Source organism: Mercenaria mercenaria, chromosome 9 (assembly GCF_021730395.1).
Source record: "Mercenaria mercenaria strain notata chromosome 9, MADL_Memer_1, whole genome shotgun sequence".
In the NCBI taxonomy this organism is placed as follows: domain Eukaryota; kingdom Metazoa; phylum Mollusca; class Bivalvia; order Venerida; family Veneridae; genus Mercenaria; species Mercenaria mercenaria.
The window spans coordinates 14,885,066-14,896,459 of record NC_069369.1 but is presented as its reverse complement, the minus strand read 5'-3'; the positions used below and the strand labels follow the sequence as shown (position 1 = coordinate 14,896,459).

General features: G+C 33.9%; 1 protein-coding gene across 1 annotated transcript; it reads left to right on the top strand.

The window, feature by feature from the left end:
* The first annotated feature begins 694 nt into the window (after positions 1-694).
* LOC123547769 (uncharacterized) lies at positions 695-2,400 on the top strand. The gene has a single exon (XM_045335023.2). The coding sequence runs from the start codon at positions 806-808 to the stop codon at positions 2,285-2,287; it is 1,482 nt and encodes a 493-aa protein (XP_045190958.1). The 5' UTR covers positions 695-805; the 3' UTR covers positions 2,288-2,400.
* The last annotated feature ends 8,994 nt before the right edge of the window (positions 2,401-11,394 follow it).

The window sequence follows — 11,394 nt, the reverse complement described above, 5'->3', positions numbered from 1 at the left end:
CAGTACATTTTGTACTTAGCGTAACTTCCGTTTATTTTCTGTACAGAATGTGTGTAGGAAATGAGAGTAATTATTTCCTTATCCGATTTACGGAAAAAAGGAAGGGCTTTTAGGGCAATTATATATGATAATTCGTAATATAGACACCGAAAAAAGATATTTTGTAAATAAATGAATGTGAACTAAAGCTCGCTTTTTCTTTCACCTGTATCAGTGAAATTCCATGAATCCAACGGCCAATGAAATTTCAGATTTTCTTATTTATCCATCAATCCACAAGCCTCTTTTGAAGTTTTTAAACATTACCATGTTTTCATGAAAATCAGGAAAGTATAAAATGTTAAGGTGGAGAATCATTACAATTTTTCGAATCTCTGTTGACCGTCTTTTTGATTCAAAAAGTATATCATATGACAAGAAACTTGCTATTGAAACAATTACTATACAGAATAATAAAGAAGTACAATGTAAATAGTAGTACTTTATAAAATCAATTCTTTATCATTCTGTTCAGTCTATCTTAACTTTGTTATGGAGATCGATGAAGTAACATTTACTGGTTTTTATCAACGTTTAATCAAGCAGCTACACGTAAGGATTTTCTATCTGTAGACATCCCCTTTGTTAAACGCTACTGTAACAGTAGTTGATAAACATAATCGTAATATATATATATATACGAACATGTACGTATTGACACATGTATACAAGGTTTATGTAAAGGTAATCTAGAACACACGTGTATTTATAGATTTCGTGGGTAATGTATGAATATACGAGCAAATGTTTCATACGGTGAATTAATATGGCGAAATTAGGTTTAATTCTGTACCTGATCGGATCATTCTTTCAATACGGATTTTCACTGTTTATAGACGGTTGTCCAATGGCTGGATGTAGACCAAGTGGCTCATTCTCGTTCTATCTTCAAGTTCCGCGAGAAAACGTCTCGATTAAATGGCTTACAGATTTCGTGTTAGATCCTCTCCCAAGTGCATTAGGTTGTGTGTCTGACAGTGTCAACATAATATGTCCATCTAACGGACCATTTTCCGAGGATAAAGGCTATATGAGTTTGTTCAATGAAAATGGAACAATTAAATGGAGGGACCGAAAGCTACACTTTCCTACCTTACCGTTGCTCGACAACTACGGTGACGTGACGGGATCAGATGGAATTAAGCTAGTGCACTACGATGCTGATGGTAAAAGCTATCCGTCAATCCCTTGCGAAGGACTTGCTCCATTATTTAACATGGCCCTTGTTGGGAACACGTTTTTGTTGCTCGTATCACAGAACGGAATGGTTGTAGTGCGTGAAACTAACGGAGTACCAGTAGGAAGTTTAACACTGAACGCTACATTTGGGGGAATCAATGGAACCTATCTACCAATAGCCCAACCTGTCATCAACGAGCAACGATTCTATCTTTTGACCGAATTTGCACCGCTACAAGGGATTACTAGGAACACAAAACGCAATCGTCGCTTGTACGCAATTGATGTACATCAAAGTATTTCAAATCGTATTACAATAGCATGGCACGTGGACTTTCAAAACAAACATAAACTTACTAATAAAACTCAATATAAGGACACGAACTATGTTATTAAAAGTGATGCAATGCGAGAACATGTTCTTGGCGATACTGTTACCAATAGAAAGGCCTCTCTTATTTGGAACAGGTACAATAATACATTATACGTGATTATACCACCAAACAATGCTGAGAACGACTCTCCAAATATTTTGTCTGGAATTCATGATAAAGGCGGAGATGGGGAGATTATTTTTCAGTCGCGACTTGACGTATTACATATGGCAATGTTCGTTTCTGACCACTGTGACACCATCGATGAAACCAAATACAGCGCGATAAACCCGAAATTGTGGGTTGTTACCCAAGATTCTAAAATTCACCAGATATCAGAAGAAGGAGTGTCCGTGCATGTCATAGATTTAAATTACTTGTTTAATATTTCTGTTTCGTTGACAACCAAAATGTCATTAGTAAAAAATTCTGATACGGATAACGATGTTCTGATATTTGGTATCAAATATAAAATAGGATATCCAAACGTGATCCGAGAGAATGAACAAACTACGTTCGTTGTTGCGATCGATACCTCTACAAACAAGGTCCTGTGGATGGTGCCTATTCCGGAAAACATGACAGCACGTGGACAAATAACAGGAGTTAGTGGAGCAGATATGCGGGAAAAAGACCAGTTAATTGTATATGCAGAGACTGCAGGCAAAAATGCAAAAATATTCAGTATAAATTAGATACATTTTTCATTGCATGTATCTTACTTTAAACAAACAGTGTTTACTTTATGTTTCTTTGATTACGGGTATTCTTCATTTCTTAGTCAATGTTTGTTTAAATGTTGATTCAATTTTGTACCTCATATTTTCTTTATTTTTATGTTAAAATATATATACTATATAAAATCACGTCAAGGTCATTCTTAATTTAAAGTAACTTGAACTGATACGAATGTATTATATTATTCCCGATTACCTGAAACAAATTGTTAGTAACTGCATCAAGTACTCAAATAAATGCATATACATGCAGATTAACTTTGATACTGATTTTTTGACACAACAGTCTGCATTTAGGACATATAAGGCAATGCAGTGTTCGTCCGTTTTAGGGTTGTCTTTTGACCTCAATGTTACATGGGTTTGGTAAAATTTGATTACGGGCCAGCTTAGAAAACGCTCCAGCACTATAGTATACTCCCTGTACAGTACATCATATTTTTCAGATCTTCGACCTTGCATCCTGCTTTTGATTTGTTGTTCATACATTTCTTGATTATACCAGGGAAGAAGAATAACGCTACTTCAAATAAAACAACACTGAATCCAAGGTCGGGGTCACTTTCTACTAAGCCACGATTTATTTCTTAGATAAACTGTTCATAGCTTAGCGGAACCTTTGTGTGTGGTTCGTTTGTAATGATTTTATGTTTTATATGTATAAATTCTAACACGATCCGCAGCAATTGCTATATAAACATATAGCGAAATCGCCTATACATGGATCTACGATAAAATATGGTTGGCTGTTACATTTCACACCCTACGATGTGACATAAGAAATTCTACTTCTGTTCCATAACATATGAATTATTTCAGGGCCAAACGGTTGAAAACAACATTTCAAAAACATAATTATAATAAAAAGTGATACTGACTTATGTGTAGGACAGTAAAACACGTTTTGATCTCTACGAGCGAATTCAATTAGCTCAATTATGGTTCAGCTGTGATGTCATAAATGTATGACAAAGTATGACGTCATAATGATGTGACGTCATATAAAAGTTATGCTTGTAACTCGTAACACAGTGTCAACTTACCTAATTTAATTATTCTGTTCATAAATAATTTGCGAGCTGTTAGATAACTAGTTTATGAATACTTCTCAAAATTCTGATAAAAAAGGAACAAATATCTATACGTTCCATTGGCTATGCAACACTTTCTAACCATGGGGGTAAATTGTAACTGCATATGAATCGAATGACGTATTACGCTGAAAATGTAGTACTGTAAACTACGAATTATTTGCGTTGTTAGAATCGAAATAATAGATATGTTCCAATAATTTTATCAGTTAATAAATTATGAGCAGTCGTTCGGATGCGAATAATAAAACCACTCGTGCTACACACTCGTGATTTAATTATTACGCATCCAAACTCCTGCCCATATTTTATTAACTGATAAAATATAGGAACAGATTTATTATTTCTTAATTAACATTTCATATGGATTTTATGTTTTGATTACAAATAAGACATTAATAATTGCATAACTAAAGAACAAAGAAGAAAGAAAGAACCCCATTAAATGTACAGTCGAGACCGCCTATACCCGAATATGTCGCGAAGAGTTTTGTGGCAACGATATACCAATGTACATGAAAGAATGCGATAGTGTTTTCATCTTGAGTTAAGTGTTCAAAACCATTTAGAACGTTGATATAACCATATGAAGTAATAATACGTCACCCTAAGCAAAATAATAGTAGATTCAGTATAAATAAGTTTGCTTTTAAAATCATACTTTTAAGATCTGCTATCTCAATACAAAGAGAAACGGATCAGCGCCATATTGGACACCATTATTATTATTACACCAGATTTATATAGCGCCCTTTTCATGATAAACACGTTCAAAGGCGCTTTACATATAGCAAACGCAGCCACACAGGGCACGAAATACATCCTCTACTAGTACAGACACAGAGCGATCTGATCAGAGGGACAGAGTGAGATAAAGCCCCCAGAACAGATAGAGAGAAATCATTTTAGATACAGGCCTGTCCGGCTAACTTGGTAACTTGGCCTAGCTGTTTGCAAATAGACAGTCTGGTTCTTTAACGTGCCCGGTGTATAGCACCGATACACGCGGAGCCGTCTTTCCTGGGAAAAACCAGTACAGGGTTCTTATAGAAATACAACTTCGCATTGCGCTACAGTATCAATCCTTAAAAATACAAGGTTTTAGTTGTTTAAAGGCACTCTCTACAGTTTTTCCGGACGGGTCGATATTTACCCCAACACCGTGCTAATTTGGTGGTGTTTCTAGGCCTAACTAAACTAAAGGAACCAGCGCGGGAGCCATCTGGTCTAGGACGGATTACACCAAACCGGAAATGACTACTCAGTGTTACATGTGAAGTAGTCCAAAATGTAGTTCCATGCTATGGATGAAATCTGGTATAATGAGTGACATGAGGAGGTGACAGTTAAATTTTTGGCTTATGTTTATTACTTATAGTACTGAGAATAGATCTAGACCATTTTCATTGTAAATTTCTGGGAATAAGTTTTATTCTTTGCGAAAATGTCTACCTACGCGTAACTGCTAAACGGCTGTTTTCATGGGGGCATTTTTAGAGGGTGATGTTTCTCAGAACAGATTATTTTTTTATATTCAACATAACATGTCAATATTTTCTATTTTTGATAAGAAGACATGTTATACTAAATGAGCATATATGGTTTTCATATCATTGAAATGCTCTAAAGTGCTGAAAATGAGGTCTGAATGTTTTGTTATTAATATGAAATAAATAAGGACTTGAATTGGTAGAGTGTAACCTATAAGTTGTGCAGGGGTAAAAAATTAAACTTTTTTAGATGTGGCTGTAAACAGGCTAGTTTGGCCAGATTATGATAGAAGATGACAATTTCAGTGCAATTTAGCAGAGAAAAGAAGAAAAACTAAAAATTTCAAAATCACTGTTTTGGGTGTATTTTTTTCAAAAAATGCATATTTATTGACTAAATATTGGTATGTTTTAGGTGTCAGGGTGAGTTATGGGTATATTTTACAGTAACAGTGTGTGATTGAGTGCAGTTTATGGTAAAACTTGATAAAATATGGCAAAAATAAGCTCAAGCAAGGAAAAGTGGTCAAAATGATGTCGCGACAGCTTTTTTCCAGGAAATTTGGCGCGCTAGCATACGTTACTGAAAAAGCCATAAAACCTTGAAAACTGATTGTATCAAACTGAAACTGGTATTTTTTTTCATGCATTTAGGTTACTGCTACAATTTAAGTGAAAATAACACATTTTGAGTATGAAAAATGTTTCTTTAAGGACGGATTACACCAAACCGGAAATGACTACTCAGTGTTACATGTGAAGTAGTCCAAAATGTAGTTCCATGCTATGGATGAAATCTGGTATAATGAGTGACATGAGGAGGTGACAGTTAAATTTTTGGCTTATGTTTATTGCTTATAGTACTGAGAATAGATCTAGACCATTTTCATTGTAAATTTCTTGGAATAAGTTTTATTCTTTGCGAAAAATGTCTACCTACGCGTAACTGCTAAACGGCTGTTTTCATGGGGGCATTTTTAGAGGGTGATGTTTCTCAGAACAGATTATTTTTCTGATATTCAACATAACATGTCAATATTTTTCTATTTTTGATAAGAAGACATGTTATACTAAATGAGCATATATGGTTTTCATATCATTGAAATGCTCTAAAGTGCTGAAAATGAGGTCTGAATGTTTTGTTATTAATATGAAATAAATAAGGACTTGAATTGGTAGAGTGTAACCTCTAGTCGCGTAATGGCTGCCAGGTATTTGAACACTAATTTTTCACTTGGCATGGCAACAGAGGTCTAAATTGAAGCTAGTTTCTGTTTAAATTTCATTGTGGATTTTGGTAGGAAAAATGGGAGAGCAGGTTGTATTTGTTGAAGTGAAGCTCAATTTTAGTATGAGTAGTACTTCCAGGTCACAGCAGTGTGATTTTGATGTCAGTTTAGAGTAAGCAAATTTGACCAGAGAAATCTCTCTTAGAAGATATATGACCCCTACTTTTCTCTTCATTTTATATCAGTTTTATCATAACTCTTTAAATTGAGGTAAAGATTTGTTCTCTGAAATGGGTCTAGCTATGTTTGGTAGCTCTTTAAAAAAGGTCAGTTTTATATAGAATATATAGGGAAAACTATTTAGCTTATTGTGACCTATAAGAAAATGTGGGCAAAAATTGAGATTTGTCCAGATATTGATATAAATGAACTAGTTTGGTCAGATTTAGGTAAAAAAAGAGCATTTCATTTAAATTTTGCTGCAAACATTGATAAAAACCCCAAAAATTACATTTTCACTGTTTTGGGTGTATTTTTTTAAAAATGCACATTTACACTCTAAATTTTGCCCATCTATACCTTTCAGAGGGGACATTTTGTATATTTTAAAGTGTTAGTGTGTTATTTGCTTGCAAATTATAGTGAAAATTTATGAAATAGGGCAAAATCCAGCTCTGGCTAGAAGAACTGGTTAAAAATTATGTCGCAACATCAGTTTTGAAGGAAAATTGGCGCAGGGACCCGCGTTACTGAAAATGCCATAAAATCTGGAAAACTGATTTAATCAAGCTGAAACTTGGTATTTTTCATGCAGATATGTTACTGGTACTATACAAATGAAATTGAGACTATTACAGAAAAACAGTTTTTCTTATAGGCCTAACTAAATTAAAGGAACCAGCGTGGGAGCCATCTAGAGGTCTAAATTGAAGCTAGTTTCTGTTTAAATTTCATTGTGGATATATTTTTGACATTTTGGTAGGAAAAATGGGAGAGCAGGTTGTATTTGGTGAAGTGAAGCTCAATTTTAGTATGAGTAGTACTTCCAGGTCACAGCAGTGTGATTTTGATGTCAGTTTACAGTAAGCAAATGTGACCAGAGAAATCTCTCTTAGAAGATATATGACCCCTACTTTTCTCTTCATTTTATATCAGTTTTATCATAACTCTTTAAAATGAGGTAAGGATTTGTTCTCTGAAATGGGTCTAGCTATGTTTGGTAGCTCTTTTAAAAAAAGTCAGTTTTATATAGAATATATAGGGAAAACTATTTAGCTTATTGTGACCTTCTAATCGATGTAGCTCACTGCAGAGTTGGAGCGGTCTTCTGCGCATGCCCGGAAGTGATTATCTATTGTCGCGTACGGCAAAAATTTGCAAATTATTGTATGTTCGCATGTATTTTATGTATAATATGTATGATATACTGACTAAAGGTTAGGGTAAGTATCACCATGGTTACAAAATATATACATTTAAAGTACTTTTAGTTCAAATTGCTTCAGTCCGACATATACTAGAGTCTGTAATTTATACATTTGCTCAAACCCTGAAAGAGTATTTCGTACCAACCTGCGTTGTATAAATGCCCGCCATACCCCACCTCGTTGTAATTTAATTTAAGCGAAATCTAATATGGTGACCTATCAATTTTCTTTTTGTTTTAGATTAGGTAGACATAACCAAAGGTATGTGCAGAGTTTGATTAAATGCTATTCTGTGAAACTCGATAAAATAGCAGAAGTACCAACTTAAAATTGACAAAAATATGCAAAATAGCCCTTGGGTCTGCTGAACAAGTGTTCCCTTCTTCACAAAATCATTTTCTTTTGATTTCTCTGAGCATGTTTCAAATAGATATATTGTTTTCCGTTATAAAAATGCTTAGATATCAAATTTATGCTGATTATTGTACTTTACTGAAATACATTTTAGGATTATAGAAATTTTGAAAAAGTTAGAAATAGCACCATATCTAGGGGCAAATTAAATTGAACCAAAGCTGGTGACCTAGTATTTTTATTTCATTTTTCAATACATCATAACATGACCTTTTAATACAAAACATTTCATCAAAATCTATTATTGAGAGAAAAAAAACGAAACTGCAGCGAGCGTCCTTAAAATATTCAATTGTTTTGCATTACCTGCAATTATTTCGACATTGTATAGCTCAAGTTCGACTTTAAGTTAAATGTAGTCGAAATTTCCAGTTTTGTATACTTGAAAGCGGTAATTGAGGTAATTTTGTTCGGTTTAACCTGGTTAAAGACGTTGCTATGACAAAAAATATTGGGTGAAAGTAAAACGGTTAAAACAAAGACATGGCAGTGTAAGTTGTTTTAGTTATTATCTTATTTCGTATGTAACTTCCTACCAGTTGATCTGCGATTAGTTAACAATAGATGGAATAGACTATTAAAGTTAAGTAATTACTAGTTGTAATTGTTTAACTTCTACAAACAATTATCTGACACGAAACATCGTAACTTTTTAATACATGGTGTGAGGCATATTTTTGCGATAGTAGCTGTTGCCTTAAATGAGTTATTACATGAGGGACTTATTTCATTATTTATACCTTGTGTATCAAAAAGGTTTACGTACTGACTAACCTAGTCGTTAATGTCTCATTTCATCACATATTATAACAGTTCGTATCAATTAGCCCTCCGTGTGTGAAGAGTACATGTAAAGTAGCTATGCAACGGTTACAACGGAAAGTGATACCTTTCCAAAGGTGCCACTATTAGGTTATACTATGCATGCTTTTCTTACGTACGTATAGTTAAAGTGTTACTTTTTTCCGCCAGGCTGATAGGTCATAAAATTTGTAGAGACTTAGTTCTTTGTAGGCGTTTTACATACTGTGAAATCATTAATTTTCGTGGGGGACTAATATTCGTGGATTTTGTGGTGGCGTCAATCAAGACCCAACGAACAAATAAAATGCTCATTCATTTTATCTCCAAAAGATGAAATCCACGTCCTCATAACAAAATAGCCGTTTTGGTCAAAATTACGAAAATTCATGCCCTTGAAATTAAATGATTTCACGGTATATTTGACTTGCTTTATGCCTGATATATCGTGTGAAGAAGTTGAATTTATATCATTCGCATAGGGATTTGTTTGCTAGAAAAAAGTTGATGCTTTGAAGTATTAACAGTAATTTGAATCCAGTTGTAGCATGGAAATATATCATGAAGTATCATGAAGTCAGTATGATAAAAGAATATCTCATCAAAGTTACAAATTGTCACTCGATTCCTTGTTTGATGTTGCAAATTTTACTTTTTGCATTTCCTCATTATCGTTACGTGGGTACAATAATAAGATAAACAATGATGCTTAGATATACATGAAACGTTTATGTAAGTTTTAGTTTATTTGTCAGATTAAAACATGTTTAACATGTGAATGCCATAACTTAACTAAATATTTTAACTCGTGAATTTTCCACTTGTGTGACAATAATTGCATCTGATGTTCAAGTTACGAAAGATATTTCGTTTTTACACTAAATAAATATCATGTACATATGTTATGTTATTATCTAAATAGTACAAATAAAACAAACGTTTCTGTAACATTGATTGTATTTCTAATCTATACTCCGGCTCTTCATGGGGTAAATTCAAACTGGATTTTCTTATCTGCTTAAGATGTATTTACAGAATAAGGTATATGATATGATCAAAACTTAAAAAAAATCACCTGGTTATCTTAATTCTTAATTAAAAGAAAATAATAAGAATGGAAAACAAATTTTCTTGTTTTGTTTGTTTCTGAGTCTTTTTATGATACATACACGAAGTGGTGTACGGCACGGTAAATATGCTTTCGTACTGACGCGAGGGACAACAACAAAATGTAATACTTACTTTACGTATGTAATTAGATTATTTATGCCACTTTCACGGAAAATGTGTGAATTTATTTCCTTAAAAAATGAGCATGTAATAGCTTTCTTGATAAAAACGATTCTCTGGGATTATCGGCTTCATTGCCTGTTCACTAGATTATATACAGATTACACAACCATTTAAAGATGGGGAAATTTATTTCTTTGATTCACAGTTGTTTTATATAACTAGTCTTGAATTCCAAAAACGGGAGTACCCAGTGGTTTAATAAGTGCCGGAAAAGTTCATCTTGCACTCGGAGATTTAATATTGTATTGAAGTCTCATCCATAGGCATACATTCGAAATACATGTCACATGCAATATACAAAATTCTATATTGCCCTTATATTTCCTTTTTAAAGAAGGCAGATTATCAACTGAGAGACTTCGACAATGCAACATTTTGCGGTTATTAACAGTGTTCATCAGTTCCGGATGCGGATTAAACATCTCTGGTGCTTAAAATGTCTCTTCGAGGCGTGATTTAAAAAGGTTCGTCTGGAAATAAGTTCTTCAGTCCGTTCTAGGTGGAGGTTGCCCTGGATGTATAAGAATTACCATAGCCTTCACATCTGATCATAGGATTTAAAGTGAAGTTTTGTAACACATGCTGGGCGAAGTGTTTTAATATGTGTCAGGGCGGGACCACCGTTAATCTAAATATTTTCAAGGTAGACTCTCATTAAGTGTGCTCCTGCGCACAATGTTACTTCACAAAAATAATTTGATAGATCACAGGCGGCAATTTATATTTATAATTCACTGATTACAATATAAAAACAATTCCTGTGTGCGACAACAATGTAATTTCCTTTCTAGCTGGTTTTGCTTCAGGGTGTGTAGATCTGTTAACGTGTGATAGTCTCACAATTTCTGTGGTAAAGATGATATGTTTCGATATTCGAGCAGACTGGCACAGAATCGGTGACGTATTATTTAAAAAAAATGGTTACAGGAAACCGATTTTCAGTCCAGTCTCTCGGGTTTGTCGCGAATGTCTGTTATTTAAGCATTTGGATTCGAGTTTTCGACATAAAGTATCAAATATGATTAATACAATATTCCATTCCACATGACGTCAAACACTGGGAAGAACCTCACATAACCGAGACTAATTAGATACCACTGAACTGCAGTTATACAGCATTTTTATCACTTTATATAACGGCTTCAAGTTCATGACTGCAACGGCTTTTATAAAGAAAGTACAAACATGTGTTTTTGTAAATGTTTTAGGAAGTTGAGATTTGTTTCTCGACAAAACATCCTGATTAGGAAATTCTTTCCTGCTTTTTGCATTTTGATTCCATAGAAATCTATTTAGAAATAAATCGTCTCATCATTTCAT

Bases quoted from the DNA above. Each gene is read 5' to 3' on its own strand.
- LOC123547769 (XM_045335023.2), top strand. From the start codon at position 806: ATGGCGAAATTAGGTTTAATTCTGTACCTGATCGGATCATTCTTTCAA.